Below are 16,501 nucleotides of genomic sequence, written 5' to 3'. Positions count from 1 at the left end.
ACGTAAACATCACAGTCACCCCTAAAACTTGCCACAGCTCTGAACCTCCCCCAAAATCTCCTCTTCATCTCTGTCCATTGCCTTTTCCTTCTTCTCCATTTTCCTAATGATCTAAGACTAACACCTTCCCTAATCCGAACCTCCCAACTCCTGTTTTCCAAAACTTTTCTCATGCTGCACCTGTTCTCTTCAATGCACCCAGACAATCAAGTTAATTCTCAGTTTTAGGAGAACCCTAAAAACACATTTTTTTTAAGGTAGATCTATTACACCACCTTAGTAATCTAACTACTCCCAGTTTCCCCAGATTCAGTTCCCTTCCTTCATCTGTTCCCAAACTTTCCTTAGATACATATCATGCACTTTGTATCTGGACATGACAGATACTGGCTTGTGACCAGTTCATGCAGCTTTACATATATAACCTTATTCATTATCCCAGTGATTGAACCATACAATACAGGCACTTCACTTTTTACCATTGGTGTCACCCCTATTTAGTCATAGATTAAAAGCTCTAGTGAGCAGGACCCTCACTCCCCTTGGTTGATACACTGAATTATGAGTTGCTTTGTCATGTCTGATAATGTTTGTGCTTGTTACCTCTGTATTATATAGTGATATGGAACATTCACAGTTGCTGTCTCTAGGGTTGTTGTATTTTTGTTGTAATTTTCTAAGGGTTAATGGAATTAGAGTTGAACTTGGACAATCACTTTTAAGACTAGTAAAAAATACTGGAATAAAATCCAAATATCAAAATATTTATACAAAAAATATAAATTATAAATAGATATGAAAATTTATTTTTGGACCTAAACTCCAAAAACCAACAACTTCACCAATACTTTTATTGTCATTTTCATAGATATAGAGAGAAAATGTAGCAAACTGAAACTCATATAACCCAGTGACAGCATGCTCTTTATCACATTATGGAGACAAGGGGGAGAGTTGCTATTTTTATTTTACCTCTGATCATCTCCGCCGGTGTCAGCAAAGGAGCTGGATTTCTCAAAGGGAATTTATTTCCAGCGTGCGGCTTCATTGCCCTTAGTATTAGTTGCTATTACATAGTAGTACAAGAGACAGAGCCAAATATAGACTTCTTTCTTTGGTGACTCACTCTCTTGTGTATCATTAGTTACTTAAAGGAAAGCTGCAGTTCCACTTTTCATGTGTCATATTAAACATGTGGAAAGCGCCAGGAAAATGTTATCAGTAATGGTGAATGACATGTTACCTCCAGTACAGGGGTGTGTACTGATATATTAGTGAAAGTCATGTTACTAGTAGGTATTTTTAAACAGAATATGAACTAAACACAATAATACAAGGCACTAAATACTTTGTATCTTATGTAGATCAATAAAATTGAATGCAATATTTTATTATCTGTTATCGGCCATTTCAGTTTGTGCAATTACCGTAACTGTCACGGGTGTGTCAGAGGCTGCAGACAGTGGCACTGCATCTGGCTGCAGAAGGTCTCAGCAGTTGGCCTTGCAGACTAGTGGCCACCTTCCCCGGACTTAATGGTGTCACCTGGATCTGGGTGTTTGTAACTCCCGACTTCTTGTTGGGAGTTGCGGGTGTTATTTTATATTTGCACTTCCCTGTTGAGGTTTGGAGCTGCAGCAGTCGGCTAGCGTCCTCTTTGGTGTTTGAAGGACGAAGGTGTTTCTCTCTGAGTCTACTCAAGCTAAGTTTCCCCTTGTTTTGTGTATCCTGGCTGTCTTTAGTGTTAGTGGGGTTTGACCAGCGTTTACCCCTTCCTTCCCTAAGCAGGGCTTACCGCTAGAGTCTGGCAGGGACTAGGTATCCTGCTCGGCGATAGGTGCGGAACCTATTTAGGGTCTCTTATGGCTGTCAGGGTGAAGTTAGATCTGCCTAGGGGTCTCCACTCCCCACTTCCCTAGCATTGGGCCCCCTTATCCCTTTGTGTTGCACTTGGTCTGTCCTACACTGTGCGTGACATTAGCATAGACTAGGGTTTCTTTGGTTCACCAGTCCAAAATAATTCTGAAGACCCACTGTACATGATATTTATTTTCTGAACTTGCTGCTTTCCAGCTCAGTTCTATTAGGGCAGAGCTGTGGTCTGTGACTACAGTTTAGCTCCAGTGCTTACAGGAAGCCTGAGGTAGTCTGAGACACGCCCCCTGCCTAATCATTGGCTCATGCTTCTGCTATCTTCCTCTCTTCCTCTTCTCTACTGCTCTGCCTCTTTAGATTGTCTCCTGTGTATATGCACAAGCCCCTCAAAGGCTCACCATGAGGTCAAATGCATGTAGAGCTGATTTCTCTGCAAGGGCAGAAGTATTATTATAAAGTTTAGATTACTAAAAAAAATCAGTGAGAAAAAGAAAAATATCAGTTAATGGCCTCACATATTATGATGAAAATGAACCTTTTGGGCCCACAAACACATAAGATAGCTGTTGGCCGACATTTACCTCTCCCGATGCCCCCATGTACATGATGGCATGGCACGGCAAAATGCTCCTGCATTCTCTATGAGAGAGCTACTGCCAGATATCTCTACTAGAGGCTTAGCCATCCGTCAAACAAAAGAATCATTGCAACAGTTGGATTCTTCTCTCCATTGTTGGAAAACAGCCATAAGGTCTCCATGCACGCTAGACTGTTTGTTGATCCTTCCGATATCAGAGGATGCGTAGTACCCGGCCGCAGCAAATGCAGCTCTGCAACTGATCATGTCTAGCTGCCGCCGGCACCAAAAACAGCTCATAGGCGGGTTGCCGGGTGTTGCGCCCCCACCGATCTGATATTGATGACCTAAGTATATCATCGATATAAAAGTACTGGACAACTCCTTTCATTTTTACCGGGGAGTTGTATTATGGGGAAGCCACAAATAAAAGGGCTAGTAAGTGGGGGCCTTTAGCAAGGAGAAGCCAGGATAAAGAGGGCCAGTTGGTGCTCCTGAAATGTCTAATAAACTCTGCATGGAGCTATTCCTCTTGGAAACCTATCAATAAAAAATTGGCAATCGGGTGTGTAAATAGGGTGTGTCCCTACAAACAAAAGAAGGGTCCATGAGAAGTGAGAAAATGTTAAAACAAAACTTTTACTGTCCAATTTAAAAAATATGATCCTTATGCTTACGCGTTTCGGGTTAGCAGCCCTTATTCACTCAATACTGATTGCTAGATTTTGTAGAGACATGTCCTATTAATGAGAGGTATGGTAACGCCCAGTTGTCAACTAATTCAAACATTTCCAGGAGGAATAGTAGAGAAAAGGCCACCATAGCTGAGTTATCTGGAATTATTAAAACGGGCATGTGAGGAGAGCTGCCTGGTTCACTTTCCATATGTGTGAGTGTGTAATATATAAGCAAATAATAAATAAGCTGTAAAGTTCTCGTATTTACTATGGAAAAATACAAAATGGAAATAACTGAAAAATATTGATATATAATCTATTCTTTCACCACAAACCCTGACACCCAGCGAAAATCTGCATTATATAACGTGATGGAAAAGCTTCTGTCTAGGTGTTCCTGCATAAGAGTACATAAGGCGAGGACCACTGCTGCCAAGCCTGCAGCAAAACGTTAAAAGCCAGAGAGGAAACAATGAATTCTATCATGGGAACTAATGAAACTCATCTCCAGTCACTTAATTTAGCCTGGTTGGAGCCACATGTTCTTCAGATCCCTGTGCTTTCTCAAGCGTTTGTGCTGCTGTTCGGATCACTTCACTTAAATTTTCTTTCTTCTTATTTTAGAAAACTCCCGGCCCAGGAACATATGATCCAACGAGACAGTTACCAAAACAGCCACCCACCGTTGCCAAAATGGGTCGCATGCACGGCATCTTCTTCCGTAATTCATTTGACTTTTAAGCTGTGAATCATGGGACATAATTAGAGATCTGCTTCTTTCTATTAAACGGATTTTGCTTCTAAAATTCTAGGATGCTTTGTATGTATGAGCCTATAGCTGGAGGCAGCACAGGACAAGTCATTCCGAATGTGTCTGGTCAGATAGGTGAATCGGGGGTGCATTTATACACCTGTACTACGGATGCAACTCATGGCCGCCAGCAACGGTCACACGGTCAGTATTTGGTCAGTATTTTACCTCAGTATTTGTAAGCCAAAACCAGGAGTGGAACAATCAGAGGAAAAGTATAATAGAAACATGTCACCACTTCTGGATTTCTCACCCACTCCTGGTTTTGGCTTATAAATTCTGAGGTAAAATACTGACCAAATACTGAAAGTGGCCTTACACTCTCTTTCAGCTTCAACAAAAATCTTTCTGGAATCAAATCGACTCCAAAAAACTCATATTCTGTGCATATTTGTCTTGCAGATATGTATGTGATTTTCTGTGGACGTTTTTTTATTAGAATTTTTAGGCCACGTTCACACGGTCAGTATTTGGTCAATATTTTACCTCAGTATTTGTAAGCCAAAACCAGGAGTGGGTGATAAATGCAGAAGTGGTGACGTGTTTCTATTATACGTTCCCTCTGATTGTTCCACTCCTGGTTTCGCCTTACACTTACTGCGGGTTTTTGGGAGACCCTTGTATGTTAAATATGCAGCTGAAATCCAGTGATGACATGTGAAAAACTATAGCTTGCATTTAGGCATTCATGGGTTAACAAGTCAATATCCTCTTGGTCTCGGGAGACTGATGGAGGCACAGAATAGATCAATTTACAGCAGGTTGTTAATAGTGAGAAACAGGAGATTGTTTTCTATATTATACCAGTAGGCCCGGATAGATTGCAGCCACGCACGCATCCTTCATTACTGTACTGAGAGTGATCAGATAGTTTACCAAAAGTGAAATGCCAATTTGTTTGGTAAAAAAAAAAAAATTATAAATTTTATTGGTGATCAATTTTATATCTTAATAGCCGTCGGATAAGGAGTTCAAGAACTTCTACTCGCCAATAAAGTAAAAGATAAAATTGTGGCTTCCTGCAGTCACCACTAGAGGGAGCCGAGATGCGCTTACTACTGCATACTAATCTGAGAGAAGCATGATGTAGGGGCTGAGACCCTAATTCCAGCTTCTTGTTACTCACTGGTCTGCATATTGTCATGTTGACACACAGTTTTCTCTGCTGCATATCTAGCAGAGCTCAGAATGCTAATCCCTGTATAACCCCGATTGGCGGCTTTTTGTGTCCAGTGTACGTTGAAAGACAGCGGCTAATCAGTGGAGAAGGACGGGGTTACGCAGAGCAGTCGACAAGGAGACACGAGACACCTAGTCCTGTAGTGACAATTTCCACTGATTTGATTATTATTAAGTGACACACCGCTGGAATCAAGGCTTAGCCCCTACATCATGCTGCTGTCAGATTACATCGAAAAAACTGCTGACAGATTACCTTTAATAAACAGAATGCACAAATCTCTTGAGCTCCCCCTATGGGCAACTTCATGCATTCAGAATTTTATGTTTTATTATCTTCTTCATGTCTTTATGCCGCCTTTCTCTGTTCATCCTCCGCACCATTCCAAATGTTTTCTGCACCACATGACTGCAGTTTTGACTTTTTTGTGGACCAGAAGTCAATTTCTCAATGTTACGTTTAGGAAACTTACATCAATGATCTTATAAACTTATACTGAGAAAATGACATTCATTCAAAACAGAAGATAGAACTCCGGTCACATGGTGCAGAAGAGGGGCGAAACGGTACAGGGAATGGATGAGGCAGAAGTCAGAAAGTATACTAATGCATGCACTGTGCACATAATCACTATGGTTAAGGGGGTAGATAATAAAAAAATTGTCAGAGTGCTACCTTCGGGTGGACGGTCCCTTATCTATTTAAATTCTGGTTTTATCTGGCTTTCCACAAATTCTTATCCGTCTTTGTAAGAAAATAGCTATAATCATAAAAAGGTTAAAAGAAAGCTTAGACTACAATACAGTGAGCGGAAGTACAAATGCTATCCCCATGTCACTAAGCACCAGCGCTGTGAGAGAACTATTCTTCAGGTCTCTTTATTTTGCTGTTGTCTTTAAAAAAAAAAAAAAAAAAATGTAAGAATTAATTTGGAGTCGGTTACATTATATTATATATTACTTTATGTTTTTATCTACTGGCAACTTTATTTCTTCTAATAATGAAATAATTCCACAGAAAGACATGGACTACTGAGGAGCAGACATCTACCTCCGTCAGAGGTGGGCAATTAATATTCCCGAGAGGCCACATGAGAGACCGTGATCGTTGTGGAGGCCGAACCAATAGGCTGAAATTAATTCTACTCAATATTAATATTAACATATTATTAAGTGATACAATTAATATTGATACAAAATAATAATAAGTATGCTGACACCCCCTATATACTGCATGAGTTCTCACACAGCACCCCCTATACACAGCCTGAGCCCCCTATATACAGTGTCAGCCCTCATGTAGCCTATCTGTATACATTGTACACCCTCACATAGCCTATTTATAGAGTATGAGCCCTCACATAGCCTCTTTAAAGAGTATGAGCCCTCATATAGCCTATCTATATACAGTGCGTGCCCATGCAGCTCCCCAGAGTCCTGGTCGTTGCAGTAATGTCGCTCTTCCACCAGGGGGAGTGATGTTACGTCTGATGGTACTAAAGGAGTTCACCTTGCCAGGTATCACAGTCACACACTACACTTTACACTCCAGTCCACCAGGGGGAGCAAAGCTTCTATCTACTAGGGCACTCCTCACATACGGGTAAAACTGGATAGGAAGTTAGAGAGAAGCAGACTGGGCTTCGACCAGATAACATCGAGGGAGAAGCAGCCTGGGTTTGACCCAGAGAGGTCCTGTCAGGGGTGGGATCCTGACAGAGGCCTAGCAAGAGATAGAACGTTACGGAGCCGCGCCTGTACATCATTGCGGCAGCATCCTAAGAAAGGACAAGAAGCGAAGTATATTGTGGAGAGTGAGAACCGAAGTCACAGCACAAGGAGAAATACCGGGAGGAGTCCTGCCCCGAGATCGGCAGCCTCCTTCCGAGGCGCGTAGCCGGTGGCCGGAACACCGAGGGAGTACTGACTCTACGCATTACTCCAGACAACGGCAGGACAGTCAATTCCAAGTTGGCTGCCCAACCTAAATACCTAAGAAGACACGGAGGCAACTGTGGGAGAGGGGCGTCTCTAGGGTCCCTTTAAATTAACTCCAGGCCTACCCCGTCATACGGGTTGTCCTATCCATATCATCTGGGGGACAGAGAGAGAGAGAACATCAGAAACATCTACAAAGGTTGTGAGGACTTTCCCGTGGTGCTCAGCAGGGAGGTACTACAACACACAGGCGCTAGTAGGAAGGCTACTGATTTCCACCTGCAAAGGGAACTCTGGATGTGCCTTCGGACCGGCCGGACTCTGCCTGCCCTGTGAACGGTACTCTGGACTGTGGACGCTGAAGTCTTCAGTAAAAGGTAAAGAGACTGCAACCTTTGTGTCCTCGTTATTCATCGCGCCTTACAACGTCCACTATCACCATCCGCACACCTTGGGAAGCCCTGGGGATACACTTCACCTGTGGGAAGGTATACCATCTAGCTGCCATTCCATCACCCCAGCGGACCCCTAGCAGCGTCGGTCATCCTGACCGAACACCACAGGTGGCGTCAGGAACACTTGACAAACTATCACCTTTAATTGGGCGCCCCTCAGCAGGGCCACGGACCGGGTCGGGCCACCGTGACATCCCTAGAACCGAGACAGAAGGACCCGGTACCGAGTACCCCACTGCCCTTACACGTGGGGGCGCTCCACCCACACATAGCCTATTTATAGGGTATGAGCCCTCATATAGCCTTTCTATAGACAGTGTGCGCCCTCACATAGCCTCTCTATATAGGGTATGAGCCCTCTTATAGCCTATCTATATACAGTGTGCGCCCTCACATAGCCTCTTTATAGAGTATGAGCCCTCATATAGCCAATCTATAGACAGTATGAGCTCTCATATAGCCTCTCTATAGACAGTATGAGCCCTCACATAGCCTCTCTATATAGGGTATGAGCCCACATATAGCCTCTCTATATAGAGTATATCCTGAGGATGCAGATAGGGGTGATATCGGGACGCCGGATGGGGGAGGGCAGCCATATGGTCCGGCCCATGGGCCAGTGTTTTCAGCCCTTTGGATGTCTTGGTCTGCGGGCTGGACTGTAACAGTCAGAGGGCCGGATGTGGCCCATGGGCCGTAGTTTGTGCAGGTCAGAGATCCATAACTAGACATATGACAAGTAATAAAACCTTCACAAGTGTTTGTTTGTTTTTACTTTTCAACTGCAACCAGAAATTGCTACATAATGTATGAGCAGGAAGAGTTTGCACAAGATAAGACCGTCGTTTGTTGGTTTGTCCATGGTTACCATTACTACTAACTACGGTTTGTCATTACTATTGTAAACTTTATAAAGCAGCATCTCCTAGTGACTGTGGTCAATGCTATATGCCACAGTATAACCAACCGGTAATTAGACATGACACAAATGTCCGCCGCTATGTGCTCTTAGTTAAAGGGAGGTTTTTGCTATGTAACATGAAAAAAGCATAATGTAGGGGCAGAGACCCTGATTCCAGCAATGTGTCATTTACTGAGCTGCTTGCTGCCATTTTGATACAATCCTTATTTTCTGCAGGTCTCTGCCTCTCCATTATGCTGCTCTCAGATAGAGTAGCAAAAGCCTAGCGACAAGTTCCCTTTAAGTAATAATATTGAAAATTGTAGTGACATGCAGATATTTCATTCTTTGTTTTTCAGCTGTTTATTATTTATTACATCTATCCTAATGATTACAAGGCATTGACATTCTGAGCACTATTCATATAATGTCAAAAGTTGAATATTAATAAAAGTTGGATTAAAAGGGGAAAAACAAATGTTGCACATGTTAAGGTCGACCATGCGGCTGCTATGTCTTAGTGAAAGAACGCCCAGTGAACAAAACCCCTTTACTACTGCGGAGTACGGACCTTTTAGCAAATTTTGATTTTGGCGATGATTCTGCCATTTATCAATAAACAGGAGTTATGCAAAAATATGGAGTCAGGGGGACTGATTTTCATTAATGGGCAGTTATATAACTGGGGGGGTCTTTATTGGTGACGCTGCTCCTTTAAAATACAATATCGCTGTAGAATGCATACGCTCTTGTTTTACCTGGTTACCACAGCAACCACCGCCTTGAGGGACAGCAGCCCTGGCAATGAGACACTTCATGTATTTTTATTTTAATTACTTTATACACAGTAGGATGGTAACGGAAATGAAATTATGCGCACAAGCAGCGAGGGGAAATTGATCTATGCTAACCTTAGTTCTTATGGATTTACTGGCGCCTTAAAATAGCACAATTACTGAATTTTATCTTTATTTTCCTTCCAAACTTCTGCTGTGAAGATAAAGCGGGTCATTGCTGTCAGACACAGCCGATACCCCATATGCTGATAGCAATGCTACAAACACCCTGAAGGCATACAGGACACATCGGAGGCCCCAGTGGTTCTCCAACATTGGTGGCTACCTGTTAATTACTCTGTATGCACACCCAATGTCTGCTCTTCATCAGGTAACCTGAAAAAAACCAAACCAGAAACATAATGATTAAATACATCACTGCTCTAGAGGAGATCTGCATGGAGGAATGGGCCAACATACCACCAACAGTGTGCGCCAACCTTGTGAAGACCTACAGAAAACGGTTGGCCTCCGTCATTGCCAGCAAAGGATATAGAACAAAATATTGAGATGAACTTTTGTTAATGACCAAATACTTATTTTCCACCATAATTTGCTAAATATATCTTGCCGAATCAGACAAGGAGATTTCCTGGATTTGTTTTCTCATTGTGACTCTCATAGTTGAGGTCTACCTATGATGTCAATTACAGGCCCCTCTCATCTTTTTAAGTGGGACAACTTGCCTTGGTGGCTGACTAAATACTTTTTCCCCCACTGTATTTGGCATCGCCGCTTTCAGAGTCACACTATCTATCAATATAAAAAAATTTAAAAAAAATTAACCCGTAACAAGAAAAATATTCAAAACACCAGAATTACTTTTTTAAGTCACCACTACATTGCAATAAAAAGATCGTATCTACACCAAAATAATATCAATAAAAACATCAGCTTGGTGCGCAAAAAATAAGTTCACACCCAGCCCCAGATCACGAAAAATAGAGACGCTACAGGTCTCGGAAAATGGCGTCTTTTTTTTTTTTTTTTACAAATTTGGGATTTTTCTTCACCACGTAAAAAAACCCATAAACCTAGACATGTTTGGTGTCTGTGAACCCATAATGACCTGGAGAATCATAATGGCAGGTCAGTTTTAGCATTTAGAGAACATGGTAAAAAAAAAAAATGTGGAATTGCACTTTTTTGCACTTGGAATTTTTTTCCCATTTTCCAGTACACGATACGTTAAAATCAATGGTTTTGTTCATAAGTACAACTTGTCCTGCAAAAAAACAAGCCCTCACATGGCCATATTGACCCAAAAATAAAAAGTTATGGCTTTGGGAGGAAGGGGAGCAAAAAAAAAAACAGAAATACCCCTGGTCGTTAAGGGATCTTCTAGCAGCTATATTTCACCCTGTCAGCAGAGACAATTCTTGCTCACTGCATGCTTCCCTCTGTGATGAAACTTCCCATCCACTTTCTGTAATGGTGGGGTAATCTCTTCCACAAGGGGCAGTGCAGGATGGAGCTCCTTCCATGCTCCTCTTTGACCCCGACCTGGCACACGAATCGGCGAGTCGTACACACCCCACTTAGTAGCTACCTGTCATGCAAATATGTTCCCTGCCACAGCCTACAGCTCTCTGTACACATCCAGGGGCCACAGGCAGAAATGCTTCTGCTAACTTTACACTCCCAATGACTCAGGATTTCACACAGCATCTCAGTGTGTTAATTTTCTATACACTGCATCCATTTCTGCAGACATTCCTTCTGTCCAGTGTCATCCTGCCTGGGCATGTTAGGACCAGGACATATCTCTCCTTCATAATGTATTGATGCACACAAGAGCAATCCCTTGCATCACACATACATCTGGATCTGGATCACAAGTAGTGATGAGCGAGTATACTCGTTGCTCGGGTTATCTCCGAGTATTTGTTAGTGCTCGGAGATTTCATTTTTGTTGACGCAGCTGCATGATTTACAGCTGCTAGCCAGCCTGAGTACATGTGGGGGTTGCCTGGTTGCTAGGGAATCCCCACATGTATTCAGGCTGTCTAGCAGCCATAAATCATGCAGCTGTGTCAACAAAAAATAAATCTCCGAGCACTAACAAATACTCGGAGACCTCCCGAGCATGCTCGGTAAAACCCGAGCAACGAGTATACTCACTCATCACTAATCACAGGTTCTTTTTCACAGTTGTAGCAGCATACATATAAGCATGTGGCATAGTATATGCAGTATATGACAAAAGTGAGTAAACCCCTCACATTTTTGTAAATATTTGATTATATCGATAACACTGAAGATACGTTACTTTGATAAGTGCACTCACTTTTGTTGCCAGCGGTTTAGACATTAATGGCTGTATGATGAGTTATTTAGAGGGCACAGCAAATTAACACTGTTATACAAGCTGTACACTGACTACATTAGGCCCCCTTCACATGTCCGTTTTTGAGTCTGTATGCAGTCCGTTTTTTATGGACCGCGAATGCAGGCACATGCACACCCATTGTATTCAATGGTGGTGCGCACATGTCAGGTTTTTCACACGGACCATGTGTCAGAGAGCCTATGTATACTAATAACAAAAGACTGACCATCACTTTCAAACAGAAAGCTGGTGTGTACAAATGATTACTAAGAGTAGCCATCTCCATACATAACTAACAAAATACTGTAAAGTAGCACTTCAGCACTATACTGCAAACATGAAATATATGAAATTGGAATTGCACTACCGCTCTAGGAAAAGCACATTGACAGCATACATATGCATACATATGCACGGATAGCAAACGGACCACGGATCTCACCAGTACTGGTTTTTCCAGTATATACAGTATTTCACAAAAAGTGAGTACACCCCTCACACATTTGTGAATACAATATTGTATATACTGTATATCTATATATACACATGTTTATTTCCATGTTAATTACACACAAAACTCCAAAAATGGTCCAGACAAAATTGTTGGCACCTTTTCAAAATTGTGGGTAAACAATATTATTTCAAGCATGTGATGCTCGTTCAAACTCACCTGTAGCAAGTAATAGGTGTGGGCAATATGTAAATCACGCCTGAAACCAGATCAAAAGAGGAGAAGTTGACTCAATCTTTGCATTGTGTGTGCCACACTAAGCATGGAGAACAGAAAGAGGAGAAAAGAACTGTCTGAGGACTTGCTAACCAAAATTGTTGAAAAATATCAACAATCTAAAGTTTATAAGTCCATCTCCAGGGACCTGATGTTTCTTTGTCCATGGTGTACAACATAAACAAGAATTTTACAACCCACTGTAGCTATTCTCCCTGCAGATGGACGGCAGAGAAAAAGATGATGAAAGGTTGCAACGCAAGATAGTCCACATATTGGATAAGCAACCGCAATCCAAAAGTTCCTAAGAAATTTAAGCTGTCCTGCAGGCTCAGAATGCAGTAGTGTCAGTGCACAGAGACATGAAATGGCTAGACTGCAGTTTGCCAAAATGTACGTGAGTAAGCCAAAATCCTTCTGGGAAAGTGTCTTGTGGACTGATGAGACCAAGATAGGGCTTTTTGGTAAAGCACATCATTCTACTGTTTACCGAAAAAGAAATGAGGCCGACAAAGAAAAAAACACAGTACATACAGTCAAATTTGGTAGCGGTTCAAAGATTTTTGGGGTTGTTTTGCTGCCTCTGGCACTGGGTGCCTTGACTGTGTGCAAGGCATCATGACATCTAAAGATTACCAAAGGATATGGGGTCACAATGTAGTGCCCAGTTGTCAGAAAGCTGGGTTTGGTCCAAGGTCTTGGTCCATGGGTCTTCCAGCAGGACAAAGACCCCAAACATACTTCTAGAAGCATCCAAGACTGGATGGAAACAAAGCGCTGGAGAGATCTTAAGTGGCCAACAATGAGTCTGGATCTAAATCCCATTGAACACCTGTGGTGAGGTCTTAAAATTGCTGTTGGGAGAAGGCGTCTTCAAATATGAGAGACCTGGAGCAGTTTGCAGAAGAAGAGAGGTCCAAAATTCCAGTTGAGAGGTGTAAGAAGGTGGTGAGGGTTATAGGAAGCAATTGGTTGTAGTTATTTATTCCAAAGGGTTTTCAACCAAATATTAAGTAGTTAATTTTGTCCGGATGATATTTGGAGTTTTCTGTGAAATTATGTCCAATTTGCATTTTTTTCTCAGTTTTTTTGTGTTGTTCCGATACACACGAAGGAAGCAACATTTGTATAACAAAACTTGTAATTGTAATAATTTTCTGGGAGAAAAACTTAATTTTCTGGAACATATATATATATACACACACAAGTTGTATATGACATTAGTAGAGACCAGGACAGTTCTAGGGTTTTAGTAAGAAGATGGTGAACCCATTTTCAACCCTCTTACAAGTTACCTGTGCTACAGTCTTGATTATTTAATCCCAATGATGTACCTATACTATTATTTCTTTGTCCTTTGTTTCGTTCTTAACTAAAATAAATAACTTACTTTTATTGATAATTTATTGCAGCAGATGCATTATTCCTTATGTTACATATTTCAGATGCTGAAGAATCTCTTCCCTTACTGGAAGCAGAGGCTTCATGTCAATCATTGATTGAATAACACAAATGCTTCATGTTTCAAATGTAGTTTGGCATCGGCGGTGTAGAGCATTACAGAGCTAATCTGAGTGTGTCCCTTCCCCCTATACAGGAGTAAAGTGCAGAAGAAGGTTGTTGGATGTGAAAATAAAGGCAGGCGGACGCTAAATTAAAATGGTACAAAACATTAAACTTTCATTTGCTCACAAATTTACTTTGCCTGCGAATTTACTCGCGCGGAATAGCTTCAATACTTCAGTGCATACTTGCCAACGCTGCCAATATGTCTGGGAAAATTCCGGACTTCAAGAAGAGTTGGCAGATCTCCCAGACAGGTACGGACTGTGCCCTCCTTGAAAGCTATAGGGAGCAGGGAGCCATCGGCCATTACTCTGCTATGTTTTTTGGCCTGCAGCCTACTAGGTCCGGAACTTTGTAGGTAATCAAGTGACGTGATGATATCAATTCTTTGTGTTGTCTGACCATATACTGCAGGGGAGAAGAAGAGCAGTACTGATTGTCATGGCAGAGGCTGAGGTGAGTTTAAATGTTTTTATTTTTCTCATTACGCATAAAGGATAATGTTTCTCCTTGTGGAGAGTGTCCTGCCTGACATGCCAATGTAAGGAGACTTACAGGCCATGCATTACTCCTCTGGGAAATTAAATATGCAAATTGCCTTTTCAGAGATGACGAGGACTTGAACTCTAGTGGCAGCTATTGGAAGTGGCAATCCTAAACGTTAATATCGCCCCTATTGAGTCTGGCCATATGACTTAGGATAAAAGCCAACCCTGAATCTCATTTTGCAGACACATGTTTCGGGGTGTTGGCCCTCCTTGGTGAGAAGCATGAGATTTGATTTAGCTGTATGAGAGACCTCTTGAGTCTAAGGGGTAATATTTCTGCTTGTGGAGAGTCATGCCTGACATGCCAGTGTAAGGAGGCTTAGAGGCCATGCAATGCTACTTCCAATAAGTTGCACTACATTTCAAATCCTGTTTCTCTCTGAAGAGGCAATTTGCATATTTCATTAGGCATAAAAGAACTATTTGAGAGCAGATTTTCTCTTTGGTGCACAGAGGGAGCATTCTTGCTATGTTTGGGAACAATGATGGCACTATTACAACGTGGGAGCACTGGGTGCCGCTATTACTATTGGGGGGCACAATTAACTTATGGGGGTACAAAGGAGGACCATTACAGTGAGGGTGCACAGAGTGGCCTCTCTGCAGTGTAGGGGTACTATCTCAATGTTGGGTCATAGACGTGACACTATTACTATTTGGAGGCACAGATTAGGCATTATTACAATGTAGGGTCACACAAGGAACACAATTACTGTAGCAGAGCACAAATGAACATTTTTTTGGGCACAGAGGGGGGCACTATTACCATGTGATGTGGGGGCACAGACAGCACTTTATTACTGTGTGAGGCCACAGATAGCAGTGATATTGTTATTCCATGGAGGCACAAAGGTGGCCCTGCTACTGTATGGAGGCCATGAGAGGTTACTGCTACTATATGGATATACAGTGGGAAAATAAGTAATCAATACACTGTCGATTTAGCAAGTTTTCCCACCTGCAAAGAATGGAGAGATCTGTTATTTTTATCGTAGATACAATTCAATTGTGAGAGACAGAATCTGAAAATATGAACCAGAAAATCACATTGTACGATTTTTACAGAATTAAATTCCATTTTATTGCATGAAAGTATTTGATCACCTACCAACCATAAAGAATTCTGTCTCTCATAGACCTGTTAGTTTTTCTATAAGAAGCCTCCTACTCTGCACTCATTACCTGCATTAATTGCACCTGTTTGAACTCGTTACCTGTATAAAAGACACCTGTCCACACAATCACACTCCGACCTCTCAACCATGGCCAAGACCAAAGAGCTGTTTAAGGACACCTGGGACAAAATTGTAGACCTGCATAAGGCTGGGAGGGGCTACAGGACAATAGGCAAGTGTAGCGCCCCCACCGCCGCAGGGCCGAGGGGTACCCGGTACCGGGCCTCTGAGTCTCTGCTCTGGGGTTGTCACGGTGGCTAGACCCGGTCCGTGACCCTGCTGAGGGGAGCCCAATGAAAGGTGTAGGTGGTGGTGGTGGCGATGCTGTAGTGGTGCGGTGCAGTAAATAACGAGGACACCAAGTTGCAGTCTCTTTACCTCTTTACTGAAGATCTCTGGGTCCTCAGTCCAGAATCCGGATACCAGGCTGCGCAAGTCCGGCTGGTCCAATGGCACCTCCGGAGTTCTCTTAACAGGTGGAAATCTGTGCCTTCCTTCTAGCGCTATGTGTTGCGGTCCTTCCCTGCTGTGCTTACGGAAAGTCCCCACAACTGTTGTGTCCGTTTCTTAAGTTCCCTCACAACTCGATTAGATGATGTTCTGATAATCCTCTGTCCCTCCCTGATGTTACGGTTGGAACGGCACCCGTTTGACGGGTAGGCTCGGAGCTCTTCCGGGACCCTAGAGTCGCCCCTCTCCACAAGTTGCCCCCCAAGACTGCATAGGTGATTTAGGTGAGACAGCCCGCCTTAGACTGACTGTCCTGCCGCTGTTTAGAGTATTGCTTGAAGCTGAATATTGTAATACTCCCTCGGCGTTCCGGCCGCCGGTTGTGCGCCTCAGTAGGATGTTGCCTCGGTCTTACAGCACGACCCCTACTGGTATTCTCCTTATTGCTTTGATCTCG

At 42.6% G+C, this 16,501-nt stretch overlaps 1 protein-coding gene across 2 annotated transcripts in view; it reads left to right on the top strand.

The window, feature by feature from the left end:
* The window catches only part of STPG4 (sperm-tail PG-rich repeat containing 4), a 131,992-nt gene extending 117,999 nt beyond the window's left edge, over positions 1–13,993 (top strand). Inside the window, exon 7 of one of the 2 annotated variants that reach the window (XM_077292240.1) lies at positions 13,903–13,993. In XM_077292240.1, the coding sequence (XP_077148355.1) occupies positions 13,903–13,908 (6 nt within the window). In that variant the 3' untranslated portion in view covers positions 13,909–13,993. Of the gene's footprint in view, positions 1–3,753; positions 4,240–13,902 lie in introns of those variants that run through there. The other variant, XM_077292239.1, reaches the window with a different exon arrangement.
* The last annotated feature ends 2,508 nt before the right edge of the window (positions 13,994–16,501 follow it).

The sequence above is a fragment of the Ranitomeya variabilis genome, chromosome 2 (assembly GCF_051348905.1).
Source record: "Ranitomeya variabilis isolate aRanVar5 chromosome 2, aRanVar5.hap1, whole genome shotgun sequence".
Taxonomy (NCBI): Eukaryota; Metazoa; Chordata; class Amphibia; order Anura; family Dendrobatidae; genus Ranitomeya; species Ranitomeya variabilis.
This window is presented reverse-complemented; position numbering and strand designations above follow the sequence as displayed.